This window comes from Rhopilema esculentum, unplaced genomic scaffold (assembly GCF_057945365.1).
Source record: "Rhopilema esculentum isolate cy_ngs unplaced genomic scaffold, ASM5794536v1 HiC_scaffold_24, whole genome shotgun sequence".
Classification (NCBI taxonomy): domain Eukaryota; kingdom Metazoa; phylum Cnidaria; class Scyphozoa; order Rhizostomeae; family Rhizostomatidae; genus Rhopilema; species Rhopilema esculentum.
In genome coordinates this window covers 237,138-253,259 of record NW_028300835.1, presented here as the reverse complement: position 1 = coordinate 253,259, position 16,122 = coordinate 237,138, and the positions used below count along the sequence as shown (strand labels likewise).

General features: G+C 37.9%; 2 protein-coding genes across 5 annotated transcripts in view; one reads left to right on the top strand and one right to left on the bottom strand.

Annotated features, from left to right (window-relative positions):
* The window catches only part of LOC148957463 (divergent protein kinase domain 1B-like), a 70,007-nt gene that overhangs the window by 1,862 nt on the left and 52,023 nt on the right, over positions 1-16,122 (top strand). For 2 of the 3 annotated variants that reach the window (XM_089115301.1, XM_089115300.1), the window contains exons 2-3: positions 221-361; positions 3,307-3,496. In XM_089115301.1, coding sequence (XP_088971427.1) covers positions 221-361; positions 3,307-3,496 — 331 coding nt within the window. Of the gene's footprint in view, positions 1-220; positions 362-3,306; positions 5,896-16,122 lie in introns of those variants that run through there. The other variant, XM_089115299.1, reaches the window with a different exon arrangement.
* Positions 6,685-15,900, bottom strand: LOC148957466 (lysosomal proton-coupled steroid conjugate and bile acid symporter SLC46A3-like). 2 transcript variants are annotated; one of them, XM_089115291.1, is made up of 5 exons: positions 15,773-15,900; positions 14,234-15,480; positions 10,708-10,791; positions 8,850-9,012; positions 6,685-8,574 (listed from the first exon to the last, which is right to left on the bottom strand). In XM_089115291.1, exons 2-5 carry the CDS (start codon positions 15,429-15,431, stop codon positions 8,505-8,507), a joined length of 1,515 nt encoding a protein of 504 aa, XP_088971417.1. In that variant the 5' UTR covers positions 15,432-15,480; positions 15,773-15,900; the 3' UTR covers positions 6,685-8,504. The 2 variants fall into 2 exon arrangements, with proteins under 2 accessions (XP_088971417.1, XP_065063085.1); XM_065207013.2 differs by having other exon boundaries at positions 14,234-15,802.

Genomic DNA, 16,122 nt, shown 5'->3' with positions numbered 1-16,122 from the left:
GCCTGCGCATGTTCAAGACCCTCAAGGTTTCTAGACAAAAAGATCATTATGTGCTCCCTCCACCCAATTAAATTGAACTTAGTGGACAAAAATGATTTTCATACATTTTTGGAATGCAATTCCAAAGTTTCTTTTTTCTTCCACTTCAATCTACAAATTTATTCTATGTATGCATCCAGTTTGCAAGATTTCCTAAAATAATGTTTGTAACTTCTTTCAGGCTGTCAGAGATGTTATTATCTCAAGATATATGATGGGCAAGATTCTAGCATCAACTTTTGCTCTCATGGTTGGCATGACCGTATTCTCAAAGATCTTTGATAAGTATAGCAGATGCAACACAGGCCACATCAGATCTGTGGTATGTATTTCTTAACTTGATAACTGCAATGCTAGGAACATATTTTGATTAAGAATAACACACACCTAAGATATGCAGACTTGTAATATCAGATTTAGAAGCTGGGTTCAAAACAAAGTTCTAGATCATGCTACCCACAGTATCCAAAGACCAAGAGTTCCAAAATAATCACTATTTTTTCAGGCTTTTTAAATGCTAGTGGTTTTCTAATTATTTTGAAGAAAATTGTTATAAAATTGTTCTTTTTCAAAAGTTGATTTGTTGTTGAAAAGTAGAAATACTAAAAGGAACACCTTTTTTCTATACGGGGTGAAGGGGCCAAACAATGATAATCTACCATTGTTTAGTTCCGAATCCCTAGGGGGAGTTTCCAGAAAAAGGTTAGGTTTTGCAGCCTACTTATGCACTTTGTATCCTACCATCACTAGAATTGAAAGCATTGTATATTGTCAAAAACAACTAAAAGGTGGAAATTATTTCTCAGTTCCAGAATTAAAAATCTTGGGATGGAGATGCTGTTTTATTTTGTCTATGCTCTAACTAAATCCTGAAAGCTTAGTCTTAAAACACAACAGTAGTCATCAACTATTTTTAGGAAAATACTTTGAAGGCTTGTGGTGGAGGTATCCAGGGTTTTTGGGACAACAGCATTTGAAGAAAAAATGGAGCGACGGAATCCTCCATTCCTGCCAGACGCTAGTATTCTCGAAAATACTACTTTGAATGCTGATTTTTTGCGGAATTCCGAACCGGTCGTTTTTTTAAAGAAAGGGGCCTGGTCACATCTAGATCTTGGCTTTTCTGGTAGCAACAACTATACTTCGTATTACGCCATGGGGCAATTGAGATAACAATAACAAAAAAACAATAGCAACAACAGTGGTCGCGTGTGTCAACGAAAAATTTCCACGCTGAAAATGAACGCCTGGTGAACTGTTTGATAGGTGTGTCATACAATTATACCGGAAATTTACAAGTTCCCCAATGAAATATCCTTTGCCAGTTTCCGTTGCAGTATCCAAATATGAATGGATTCTTTTTCTCTCTTTCGATTCTCACTGTACAACATTTATATCGTGCTAGACTCCATACTCCTGTAGACAAGAAAGTCGCCTTAAAAGACAACTCAATGTTAGAAAATTTACAGTGTCGTGATAGCGTTACCTTTCTCAATTCAAAGATAGGACCAATATTAATCCATAAACTGGAAGGTAATTGTTTTCAATTAAATCCTGCTAAATAAACCACAAAGCAAAGCATTGCTGAGGTACGTGAAAGATTGAGCCTTCCCCGTGTAATGGAAACACAGTCACAACAAGAAAAGTTACGGAGCAGTTTAAATCAAACATTGAATCGTATATTGACGGAGGAAATAAACAAGATGAAATAAGCTTTGAGGATACTGGGCTAACCGAGGAAATCGAGGCTATGCATACTGCCGCCAAGGAAAGAAAAATAGCATCAGTAGGAATCTTCTATCATGAAGTTGGTATAAATATCTTCTACGATGGAGTTGGCAAAGCATACAGCCACTATGATGGATGAATGTAAAGACTGGGGATGGGTTTCTAGTATAACTGTATATGTTTGTTGCACATCATAATGGGATTTTGAAAGTGTCTCTTGATATGAACGCGTCAATGGTCATCTTTGAAATAAATTGCCAAGGAAGCTGTCTTGCTTCTTTTGAGAATGGAGGGGCACTATTTGCCAACCAACCCAGATCCAGCATTTACAAAATTAGTGACGACAATATAATGATGACCTTGATGTGCAAACATATAAACACTTCTAGGGCTACTCCCTGTCTGAAACTACACAACAATAATTAATTTTGCATTTCCTCTAAAAGATACGATAGGGAGAAAGGGAATCATCTGGCATATTAACTCTGTGAACCAATGTGCCTATCAGAATATATGGATTAGTGATAATGCATATTACAGCAGCAAACTTAATTATGTTTGATGACAAATAAATAAGTTACTCCAGCTGCTACTCAAGGAATGGAATTTTGCTTAAATGTTTAAGCTTGAAAATGTTTTAGATGTATTTCCAGTGGGAGTCTATTTTCATTATATTGATGACGCTGTTGTTCAGACCCCAGATCTCTTTGATTCAAAAAAATTTTTGTTATTTTCTTTCAAGCCCTAGCAATTTCTATTTGAAAGGCAATTCTTTTACTCTTGTGCAAGCTCAAAGTAAGCTGTGAAATGGATACCTCTAAACCTATCTTAGCCTGTTTTTGAGATAGTGTTGCTAATTTCTCCATTGAAAAAATATTTTTGGTCCTGGTGATCACTTGATGGCCAATATTTGTCAAAATCTTAAAGCTGAAAATTGCCAAACGAATTTAAACCCTGCCAACGGTGTTATTTAGAAACATTAAACAAACTGTCTTCTTTTTGTGGAGCTAATAGATATAACAAACAGGTTGCAGTGACAAAATTAGAGCAAAAACTGTGTCAAAACAGAGCAGGCACTTCGCAATACATAGTTGGCATGCAGAGAGCCAAGTTGAAATACCATTCGACCATCAGACAGCCATTGCTTTAAAGACAGTCCAACATCCCATATAGTGGTGAGAATCATTAGGAAAGCAGGGTCTACTCTTCATTTAGGCGTTTTGTAATCTGCCTGTATTGAAAAATTGCTTTGGAAATCTTTCTTTGGAATTTTAAACACCTGTGGCGCTTATAGCCAGCAATTTAAAGCACCATTTTTCCACTCAAACTTAAACACATCTTTCTGTGTCCACTCCCGGCTGGTCACGATATGACGTTTCATACTTTGTGATGTGTCAGAAAAACTAGCACTCCAGTATCATTTTTCCCCTCATTCGTTCAGGTTTGAAATTTTGTAACATGAGTTGTTTATTCTCTTTCTGCTTTGTTGCTACTCTTTAATTTTTTATTGTGTTCATGCAGCTTGTTTGATTTGTCTAGTGCAAAGAGTACGAAGAAGGAAGGATGAATGGTTCTTTTTGCAAGAGACTCTGCTCGAAAGATGTGTCAAAAGTGTACCAGAAGTGTCTTTCCAGCACTTGCGATAAGATTGTCTATGAAATCGATTTTGATGGTATGCCACTGGTTGTCAAATATCAAAATATTCCAGAAACCGAGAAAACTGGCAATGGTGAGTGGAACATCTTCTCTACGTTCAATAACTCGGACTGGTCTGTTTTGTATTATGGTCACTGTGGGGGAATATTTGCAGTTGAGTCTGTGGAATACCCTGCCGGGAAATTATTTGGCAGTTCTGAACGACTGGCTGACTTGATCTTTCTGCCAGATGCACTGGATAATGTCGCAGAATTACTGGGGAATCTTTTTTCGAAATTTGACATATTTAGTCATATTTCGTCGTCACTTTATAGTTTATACCCCTATACTTCCAAATTTCTGTTTAGATTTTTCCATCAGATCAGAGTACCTTCGTTTAAAGAAAAAATTGAGTTTATGAAAAACTTGTTCATGATGCTGGAAACCTTTTTGATATCAACAAAGGGTAAAATACTCATGTGTGATATCCATCTCGACAATTTCGGGCTAACAAAAAGTAGTCAAGTGAAAGTCATAGATGGCGATCATATTTTCTTTGTTGATGACGTCACGGAGATGTTGTCGCGCAAGCCTTGTGTCGAAAATGAAGACTGTAGAATTGGGGACTTTGACGACTGCCATTCTTATTGTAATGTGACTACCAAACTTTGCATTGGACCGACCATGTTTAGCAATATACGTAATATCTGTGTGGTAGTAATCAATTTGGTATTGGACAGTCTCTCAGATTCTCAGCTGGCTTTTCTTCAGAAGCCGTACCGAATCATTCAGAAGTGTGCTTCAAACTACTCACAAACGTTTTTCGAGGAACTCAATAAAGCACGGACGATTATCGATTCTTTCAAGGCAATTGATGTGCATTAGGGACCCCGTGTCGTGTCTTAAAGGCTCTTGCGCAACCGGCATGCTTAAGCCCCGTTCAAACGCTCTCGACTTTTCACTCGATTACTCTAGATTTTTGTCGAGAGTAAAAGTCAAAGCCTGGCTCAATTTTACCAAAATTTACAAAAATAAAAATGCGTGGACAGGTTGTTAATGGCCAACACATGGCAGCTGATGCCATCATGATGCCAGCTGATGACAGCAAAAGGAAAATTATATGATTAAAATTCACATCAGATCAATTTAGCAAAAATTAGATTTAAAGGTTTTGAGTTTGAAAAAGGAAACAAGCAAGAGACGTGAGGGAAAAAATCCCGAATAATGTTTATTATACCATTTTCTACTCATTTTTCTTTCCCGATAATGTTGGACAATGTACATCGCCTAACTAAACGGTCAAAGTTTTGTCACTGCAGTATGAGGAAGTAACATGCTTTTGGAAGCCTAGACTTGAATCGTGGCGGCTACTTGGATGTTTGGCTCTCACTATTTTTATGATTTGGCAAAGCTCATTTTATAAAAATAGGGATCTGTGTATTATCTATACCGCATATCATACAACCGTTGTGTATTCTATGTATACCTGTTGCCAAGGAGTTTTCGAAATTGCAAAGCTTTGTTCCGTGGCCGAATGGTATTCATGCCGTCAACCCCTGACATTATGGTTGACCAGTCAAACAATTTAGTGACCGACCCTAAGCAACCGTGAACCCTTTTGAGTCCTTTGATTCTAAATCCGCCAATATGATGCACCTTCCGCTAATTCATAAATTCTTAAATTCTAGTCATGACATGAATTTCTCAACCTGTTCATCATTTCAACAGTTTCAGTTATTTATAATGTGGTGGTACATTTTATTTTTCATGCTTATTTTACTTAGATTCACTTGGTTCTTAAATGCATAAGTGTAGTGTCAGAGAGCTCAGGGGGCTCATTGGGGCTCAATGGGGCTCAATGGCGCTTAATGGCGCTTAATGGCGCTCAGTGGGGGTCAGGGGGCTCAATGGGACACAGGGGGCTCAATGGGCTTAGTCCCCTTATTAATGCCAAAAAATTGCCAATTTCTACTTTCACCATTGGTTTTGCAACTTACTTGTGAGAGCCCTGCTTAATTGCAGTAAAACCTGCAAAAAACGGGAACAGCTTTAGAACCATAGCTGTTTTTCGTTGCATGGAGATCAGGCTTTGACCGCAAGAAATATTATTTGAGACACAATTGTTCGTCCGTTGTCAGGAAGTGTCCATCATCGAGCATTTTGATCCCCAAGATGTCCGCTGTTTTTAAGCTTTTATAATTCACATAGACCCTACTGAAGAAGTAGTTGTGTTAATGAGACGATCCCCTTCATACACAAATAGATTTACTCCCAATGCATCCCTAAGTGCCACAGATAATACGAACAATAACCTCTCAAATTTTGTTGGTGTATTGGAGTAAGCTGTTTTTGTCATTGTACAATGTATGTTGAATTTGTCCTTGCCAACCCCGAAACTTGTTGCTACAACATACGTAATGTCTTATATCCTTTTGCTATTAATTTTTATAATGCGTAGGAAAAATTTTTGTCGCATTAAAGTTTGTTTACAAATATTGAGGGATAGTTTATCTGTGTCCCAATGCATCACGAAGCGCGTGAATTTGAACTTTTGCTTTATGTGTTTTAAACTCACAAATAGAGTAAAATGAAGAATCGAGAGATTGGGTTGTGGACACTGTAATCTGGCTTATGCAAATCAGCAAAGGATCGCTAGACAACAGTTCGTTTTGCGCTTCTCCATCTATTACCTCTCCTCTATATGCGATTCCTGTAAACCATGGAACATTTCAATGCAAGGGTCGGATCTTTGGTAAGCATGCCGACCCCATGATGACATATCCGTTGTAAATAACGCAAAATTTATTTTTCCTTGGCTAAAAGCTTATAAAATTTCCCTAGCACTTAAAGTTTCATGTCGTTCACTGGAAAATTGGATAAAGTTTAAAAACATATTCAGTTGAGCTTTCGCAAAAAACTGGGTCAATTTACTTCTTTGGAATCTTGTTTTTAAATCAATGATTACTCTGCAGGTATTCTTTTTAACCTAATCTTGGATGAAGATAAAATCCCTTGTTATGCAAACATTTTTCCTGTTAAGCTGTTCCCTTTTGTAAAATTCTGCAACCCCTACAAGTCAACCTGATAGCCACGACTTTATTTAAAAATCTAATATATCCAATTGTTTCATGCAAGCATTGTACCCCTGTCCTCTAAACAATATTAGCTGTAGAGCCTAAAGCCTGAATGTCCCAAATCATTGCAATGGGTGAATTTTCATCACCAAGGAAGGCAATTTAGTTCCTATTTCCAAGGAAGTATTATTCCTTTTTCAAAAAACTGCAGCAAAATGCTTCCGTCTAGAATCATCTTTGTGGAGAATGCGATTTCCCTTTTGGTCTGCGCTGATAGATGATGAAAGTACTATCTGAATGTCTAGCAGTTTATTTTTGTTGTTGTGACGCACTGAGAAGCCCTGTTAAAAACGAGTCGTTTCCTTTTTGGAAGCATTATACAACATGGTTGTTTTGCCTTTTTGGGTTCTCTTATTTTCTGAAGTGTTTTCTGTGGTTTATCTAATTAAAGCCAAGGCTGACTATTCTTTGTCTGGTCAGTAGAAAATTAACAATCTTATTCTCATAAGAGCAATACGTGTTTGGTTCTTGTTAATGTGCTAACTGTTTCCTTTTTGCCTGATACATTCTTTTTTATAAGAGAAAATTTGACAGAACACCAGCCTCAAAATTGGTCAAAAGTTAAGAACAATTAAGAGCAAGCTGAGGCTGATTTTTGAACAAGGTTTTACATCAATACGAGGATTTTTAGCCATATGTGGGTGCTTTTTCAGTGAATATTCAAACTTTTCGACAAATGAAGGTTGTCTCACTCTGTTTGAAAGAGTTCCGTTATTTATGAATTTACGTGCGAGTTTTGTTTCTGGCTACGTGTGAGGCAGAAGCCGAAGTTTTGGAGATAAAATGAAATTGCTTGCTCCTTCCATCTTAAGGAACAGAACTCTACCCCCGAGAAAATAACTCATCGGTCTTGCAGATCTAGAACAACAACGGAGGGCCTATTCGTATGGGAAAAATTCATCTCGCCTGTGAGGATAATGCAGTAAGCAAGATGGTTTTCACCTTGTTCTAATATGAAGCATTTTTTTTTCTCATTTGCTTAGAGGAAAATGCAAGCTGCAAACAGATATGAGAATAAAAACAGTTAAGTTTACTTGATATAATATTAGATCGCAATGGAAACCAAGCTTGCGCATGGACAGTAGAGACATGTTTGTGCAGGTAGGCTGGAAAGTGTGTTCTAATGGAGAAATTCCAATCCCACTTACTGAAACCTCACTAGATTCAGGCGAATTAACGCTGCAGAGCGAGTTAGACAAGACAATTTTTCCATATGAACAGAAAACAAATTATGCGTGAATGAGGGATAGGCTAGATCTCGGCCTTTCTCCTCATCCCGAAAGGCGAGATAAAATGTCCCTGTATGAACAGGCCCTAAAATTTATGCATTCGGGTAGCACTTACTATAAAGCCCAACCTCTGCCAAAGACTTCAATGGCTACATGTTTCGAATAAGAGTCTCGTCGTCGAACCATCTAGCAGCTTTACAATCGATATTCATAAAAATGGAATTAATTGGTTCAGTTCAGAAATTGGTATATACATTTTCAAATGTACCGTCAAAAAAGTAAATTTTCTTCTTCTCCAAATATGAACATACACACAAAAATATGAATAATTTTTACATTTTTATAGTTACAGTTATTGTGGATTTTTACATATCTACATCTTGTGGATTAGGTGTCAATTTTTCAGAACATTGAAGAACTATAAGTTTGGTTACTTTTCCAAAAATTTGCACAGAGTATATGAAAATACGTTAAAGTCTATGGAATCATGCAAGGATTAAGTATTTATTGGAATTTTTATGTATTTTCGTGGACTAATGAACATCTTCTGCCAATACTATACTACCATTTGTGTGGCAGATCTTTTGGGAAATATCCGAACATAATTCTTTCAGATGGCCAAAAACACAAAGTTATTGACGGACAAAATTCCTTCTTTACTTGCTTATGTTTTTGCTAAGAATGCTGTTCGTATACTGTTCGTATCGCAAGTATCAATGAGAAAAGTTGTTTATGAAGGTCACGTGTCTTGTAACTTGTCAGCATTTGCGTTTCTTGAAGGATTATGTCGCTCTCCCCAGCTTATCAGCCTGCAAAAAAGGGTAAACAAATTGGCGAATCAATTTAATAGCAATTGCTAATGGAGGCTGCAGACGGCAGAGGGTAGAAAGAGGCTGAGGGCTCTTAGGTGCTTTTCTAGTACATTTTTCGTTATCGTTATTATTTGATCTTAATTCCATTTCTTGTGATGACTTTTATGCATGAAAATAAAAAGTTACACAAACAGTTACACGAAAAAGCTGTCAAAGTGAAATGATTAAAAATCACTTCCATATATCTGAAAATTTGAAAAATCCATACATACCCAACAACCACTGATGGTACCACCATGATCATCGCCATAATAAGGAAGCACAAGCCTTTAAAGTCAAAGTGCTGCACTGTTAATGAGTATAATGAATTGAAAACCGCAGCTCCAAGCAGTGTGCAGATTGTCTCGACCGTCGCGACAGCAGCGAAGAGTGCTCCTAAGATTGAAAATTATAGAAAATTTGCTCATCAAATTCGAAACGTCAATATGACGAATATCTTCTCAGAGCCCAGAAAACATGGCGGTAATAGCGACAAAGAATGTGGAAAAAGACTTCGAGAGGCTCTTATAGCTTCTTCTAAGACTCCTGTGTGCATACTTTTACCAAGTCAAGGTGCAGGAAATAAAGTAAGCGCAGATAGCACAGTTTTGCCATGTTTCTTGATTTTCATCGGATTAATAAAAATTTTTTGAGGCATTTCCAACCTCCACTCCCTATCTTTTCGTGAATATCAAGAAATTCCAAAATTGGACAGTTTTTATTTTGCAAAAATGTATTGATTACAGTTATAAGGACAAGGATCCTTTGAAATGTTTTAAGACAAAATTTCTTTGGTGGTTTCTGCAGGTCTACATTGGTAGAATCATTATAGAATCACAGAATCAATCTGGGTATGAATGAACTCCAATTCACGTAAACAGTGTCATTGGAACGAAATTCGTATTGCGGGGGGGGGGGGGGGGCTGACTTCTCTATTGCTTCCCATTCAGTACTCTATTAAAAAGGAAATAGTACAGTTTGACATGTATATTGAGAACGGGCTCCACCCAACCCCCTAGACCACCCAGCCCTCCCCCACCTCCGATGTCCCTGCTAATAAATGAGATTTTGCCATAATATCCTTTGAAACCATCATTTTTGTAAAGTCTACAAGCTACGTATTTGAGGTGCAAGTGCCAAAACCTGATTGAAAATCATAAGCACAGACAAAAGCTCGAAAAGTTGGAATCTTCGCTGAGTTGTTGACTGTAGTCGTCCTCTATTCCAACATTGCTTTGGTAATTGGAATATACTAATCCTTAAACTTTTCTAAATCTTGCAAAATGTATTTATTTGCATTCTTCCCTCATTTAATTGTACTCCTTATATCTGCTTTATAGCTGACCTTCTCATGGGCTCTGACAGAGGTTGGAAAGTAGGGGGGGGGGGGGGGGGGACCATGGCCAAATTGAATGCCCACAACAGAAGATTTTGAAAAAGCGCTATTGTTTTTACTGTATGCTGTATCTTAACACTAATAGTTTAGTACATTCGTGCGTTAACATCTTTATTTCGGTCCTCTTTGTTAAATTAGAGTACTAACCATCGGTTTGGATGCGGTTTCGATTTCAATGCCCATTGACTTTTTAAGACCCTTATAGCTCAACATCATTTCTTAGTTCTAGGAACAAAATATTTTTGAAACCATAATCTTAATTTCTCTGGAATGGATACCGCAGACTCTTCTTGCTTTGAAAGAAATTTGATATGTTTTGCGCAGATCGACGACGTAGGTTTTGCGTATAATACATTAGTCACGTAGCTACAAGACTATTAGGAAATTGTGAGCACTTAAATTATGCAATAGCAGTCGTCTTATAGCACAAGGGTGTGGTCGCGAACATTTACCGTGAGGATACATCTGTTACTCCCTTCATCCTGCCTCTGTCGTTGATATCTTTTGCTTTATTACCTGGAATCTTTGTCGCATAACAATATATGAAGCTTTAGTTATTTCTCCAATGTTATTGAGATCTGGATGACTGCCAATCAAACCAAACTAAGCTTACAGATTTAGAAATGGCGAGAAGCTTCGGGAGAGAAGTATTCTAAACCTGGGTTTTGTTATTGCAGCTAAAAGATTTCTCTTACCTTGGTCATCATCCACCACGAGTTTAGACATTCTGGCTCTTATGATCGGCAAGCAAACCCCGCCAAATCCTCCAATTATTGGCACTGAAAAATAGAAAATTATTAGGAAACGCAATAATACTGGTTGTAATGGACATATGAATTGGTCCATATTGTGGTGAATGTTTTACTTGTGAACCATGCAAAGATGTATCTTTCTTTTCGATAGCTCCCCTTGAATAATTATCATCTTTAAACCCTATTTAGATAAAATAGCTGCCCTCAAGTGATAAACAACATAACACTCCTTTACGCTCTTTTTTTACCCTGGGTACATAAATCCGGACTCATAAATCGGGGGATAAAGTATTGTAGACAGCTGCGGTGGCAAAAATTGAGTGGATGCGGAGGATTTTCTGTAACTAGTTTCTAATTATAGTTCTGATACTAAATGGTACCCAGGGTAACCCTTTTTGTATAATAGCAAAAAAATTGAAATTCAGGCTGGCTCTTTTCCAAAATTATGAGGCTGGATTGTTCTTTATTTGTCCTTGAGAATTCAGTTGCTCTATAGTGAATGTTCTGCAGATTCGTTTTGCCTGCGAGAGGAGCTTGTTCTCGCTGGATCCTTTTGATCTTTCGTTGCGAGCTAGACCATAGTCACGAGTTCGTTCAGATTTGTCCCAGTCATGTTTTGCAACTGAAGCAAAAAGGCTGCTAAGCCCGATTTTCATAAGCTAGCTGAATACTTTGGCGTTTTTACCGGATTTTCGGCGCGTTTTTGGAACATTTTCTAGGCACAAATGGTTTTGGACAAATTATGTGTGCAGGGATAGGTTAACTAAGCTACTTATGACATCGGTATGATGTCGATAGCGGCATGTCCAAATAGCGAAAGGAGAACTTGATATACACTTTGGTTCTCTTTAACACCACAAACCCGACTGTATACATGAGCACTATTGCTTTGACAGCCTGCCGCTAGGGGTATATCGCTAGGGGTATATCGCTAGGGGTATATCGCTAGGGGTATACATAGCAAAGTTGCTATAGATTTGTTCAATGCGCATTGTCTGGGCCTAGTTGGCTACGTAACAGGAAGTTTTCTTAAAGCCTTTTTTAATCATGGGTTTATCTGCTTGTTCCTCTTTTGTATAGTTCAGTTATGAGTTATCAGTTCGATTTCATGAATCACATGAAAATTTTGATCACAGAAAACCATGATTGCATGTCTTTTCCAAAACTGACCTCCATTGGTAAGGGAAATATCAAGGGGCTAGGGGAAATTAAATGTGCATTGTTGAGAGGTTGATCAAATCGGATTTCAACATCATAGAGGTATGTTTGACAAGTAGGCCTAATCATATGATACATTTGCGTGAGATTGGTGCTTGCGGATTGAACCTTGAACTGTCCTTATGGACTTCCCTCATGTCCAGGGCAATGACCCCTTCGAAGAAGTCGTGTATTTTTAAGGATGAGTTGTTATGCACGATACTACACAAGGTTCTATTTTGTGTCAGGAAACCTTTTTCTTGGATTTCCTGTAGAATGCAATGATCACTTTTCGTTTTATTCACGATACCTGAAATGTTCAATTTTCCCTAGATTTTGAATCTGTATCTTTGCTCTGTATCATCAAGTTGATCTCCCCATCTATTGAAATTCCGACTAAAAAACCACTGTTTCCTAGGGCTACTTCTGTTTCCTTGTTACATTAAGAATGGCAATCTTGTTAATTCTCGGAAATGTTTCACAAATTTGCTGCACTGGGAAAAATTCCTGGGTCAAATATCTTTTATTGCGATGGAGCTTCAAAGGAAGCTGAATAGCTGCATTTGAGTCAGGCCTAAATCTTTCCTCTTGTGTAATAGGGTCCTTCCTAATTGATCACTCACTTCCGAATAAAATTCCTGAGATTGGGCAGGCACGCATTTGTGGCTTGTGTCGCCATGAGATTGATACAGTGAAAAGTATTTGCTCTTGGAATCTCCCCTTGTAAATTTTACATGTAAAAATTTTATCTGCTTCTATGTGATAGTTTGAAATTGTTGCTGAAAATATCGACAAATGAAGGGTTTCTAGAAAACATCAACCCTTAAGTTCCTCCTCCCCCAAGGTGCAGATGACCCCAGTAGCTTCCAGTATTCTGATTAATTCCAATTTCGTGTGATTTTAAAGCCGACAATATATAGCTACTCTATTTTACTGAGAGTGCTTATACCATGTTTCTCTTTATTTTATCTAGATGCCCTTCTAGATAAAAGTAAGCAAATGTCAGGCTTTGCTTTTCGTATTCGTTTTCCTAGGGCCGCCGAGAGCAAGGCCGGGCCCTGGGACAGCCAATGCATGTTTGCCCCTTGCTTGACAACAAATATAGATTCCAGAATATGATAATTAATATACATTCCATAATTACAGGATGAACCCGGGCCCCGATGCACTTCCCCGGCAACCCTCCCCTGTCGGCGGTCCTGTGTTCGCCCGAAATGATACCCTTGCTTTACAAGTGTTCCGGGTTCAATGACAGAAACATCACATGATCAGTAGTACTAGTGGAAGCAATCAAAAATATGACAGAACTTCCTCCTGTTATTCAACTATCCGCACTGTTAATGGCCCTTTTCGCCCGAGGTTCAATATACAATTCACTATAAGGGTTTAAGCTCGAATGTACTTTGAATGATGCAAAGAGCAGACTTCCAGAATTTGGACATTGGCTAACATTTTTATTTTTAACTCGTATACACCCATTATATTAATATGAAAATTGCTACAAGAAACGAATGCCAAGGATTAAAAAATAAAAAACTTCAGTACTCCAACATATTTTTTTTGAAAAGATTTGAAGATTTGAAAAAATAAAGAATTTTGAGATTTCGTTATTATTCCGTCAACGTCTAACAAATGTCTCACAAATTCTTCACAATAAACTTGAAAATTCCCCATCTTTCATGGAGTGCTTCATGTCTACCCTTGTTTTTCGAAAAATTGTTTGTACTCCTAAGATGATGCTTTTTATCGATTCTTGGTTTTTGTGGTACCTCAAGTGAAGTTTTAAAAATCGAATCTTTGCGTGTTAAATTGTGTTTGATGCGATACCGAGGATGAAAAGTCAGATATATCATGGTCAACTAAAACTTTTTCCCACCTAAAACTTCTTCTTTAAAAAAGAGGGCAAGCTTTTTGCCTTCGTTTATTTTCGAACCCGGTTTCAGTTGGTCAGTTGGGAGAGGTGACAACTATGCATCTGTTTTAACGTTACTTAAAAGAGCGTATTTGGATCATTTAAAAGCCCTGGTTCTTGCAAAAGTCGTGCTCTTTTCGACTGGTGGCACAAATTTGCGACTGGTGAATGTAACTTATCGTTTGAAAGAAGGTCTTATCATTTCTGTATATAATACCTATATAATTCGTTAGGCAGTTTAGAGTTACTGGAGTTAGAGTTACCGACAATCGAGGTGTGTTGCATTATGACGTTATAGCTCCCATACCCCTTGAAATAAACTTGCCCGCGCCCAATGATGTTTGGTTAAATAATACTTACCAATGAACATCAGCAGCTTTCTTTTGATGAATGCCATCATTACCAGCGATGATACGATTGATACGAACCCGATCTGTGTGAGAGTCATTTCTGAGATGCATTTGCGAAGGACAAAGAACCCAAACATTGCTCCAATTGCTTGCACGAACATGCTCTCGGCAAGAAAATATCCAATCATGATTGGCGAGCAGCAGAATGGTGTGTCCAGGGCGTACAAAACTATGACACTTCCGAAACCTATTGACGACACCATCATGAATGCAGAGGCTAGCATTAGGCCTATGAGTGGCCATTTTTTATCGTAACTTGCTTTTGAGAATAGGCGGATAATTCGTTTTATATGTGACTTGTTGAATAAGTCTTGAAGTGATTTTCTCTCCGGTTTTATGATAGTTTCTGGTAGTATAAATAAAACGTATAATAGGTTTAGGGTATGCAATGTCAATATGAGCCAGTATGGAGATTTGAAACCCAAATGTTTTATCCACCAGCCGCTGGTCAAATGACTTATCATCCCACTAATGAAAGCTATAGCTTCAATTATACCAAGACGCAAGGCACGTTTCGACTCTTCAGTTATATCTGCCATATAGCTGAACACTGCTAATATCATTGTGGTAAAGAAGCCACACATTCCATTTATGAAGCTTCCGACAAATAAAACATATACCGGTAAATTTGCATACATTATTATGAGTATAAAAGTTGCTTCGACAAGACCCCCAATAATCGGCAGTATCATCACTATTTTCCGACCGACTTTGTCAGACCATGCGCCTAGCAGTAGGGCCATAATTATAGATGGGACACTGGCGGACAAGACAATCCCAAGATGTACCATAGAAGCCTCAGCTTGAACAAAATTTCTCGATTCCCGGTATGCGAATGATACCATGTTAACATCAGGCTCGCACTTGCTCGAATCTGATAGGAATATTGCATCTGATAGGCCACGCTTTATTGCTACACGGCTGTAAACATATTGCTGTATCACTGGTGTGTGTAGAATCATGGCACACGCGTAAAAGAATGTGATAGGCTCAACTGTGATACTTTTGTACCAAGGCTGACCCTTCTGCCCCTTTGCAAGGTTTATTGCCTTATCCTTTTCGGCAAATGACACCGGACTTTTTTCATTATGAGCATCCACCTGTACTTTTTCCCAACTGACACTCAAATCACTTATTAATGTGAGCATCTAGAAACCATAGTTTTTGTTTCTAACGTTAGAATTTGTGTCGAATTTTCTGAAATGCAAAATATACAGAGCATTAGTAACCGATAGTGAAAATCTTTTGTGTAAAAACTACATTGACAAAGTTCCTTAAGACAGATGCTTGTTTTGTTCAGATTGTAGCGTTTAAAAATGGTCAAGAAAAACAATATGTAGGTTCTTAGCTAAACCGACTCCAGGACACGATTTTTGTTTCCAAATTTACTTTCAAGAAAATAAACACAACCTGCAAAAGTTGCAAATTGAACATAAAGAACTATTGAATAAAGGCCATTGAAACCTCGAAACTGTGGACAAAGACCTACCGTTATGCTATTTCCGAATGTCCACATTGATTGGTTTCGATCCTCTGCTATAAAGGAAATTCTTTGTCTAACCCACTCTTTTATAAGCGAATAGAAACAAACTTAAATTTTCTTGGTCCTAACGCGCGGCAGGTACCTCGTTGACCTTTGCCATTACCCGATCCCAGCCGTGATTACGCAAGCACACTGGTATCGCTTTCTCCTCCGTAGTGTCGAAAACTGCTTGAGCTCATTTCCAAACTTTCACTTTTCAATATTGAGCATTAACCTTTTCAATTAACATTTGCCCTGAATTTTGATAAGCTGGATTTTCTGTATCTTTAGGTATGGAGGCGCAGCTTTTCAATAAA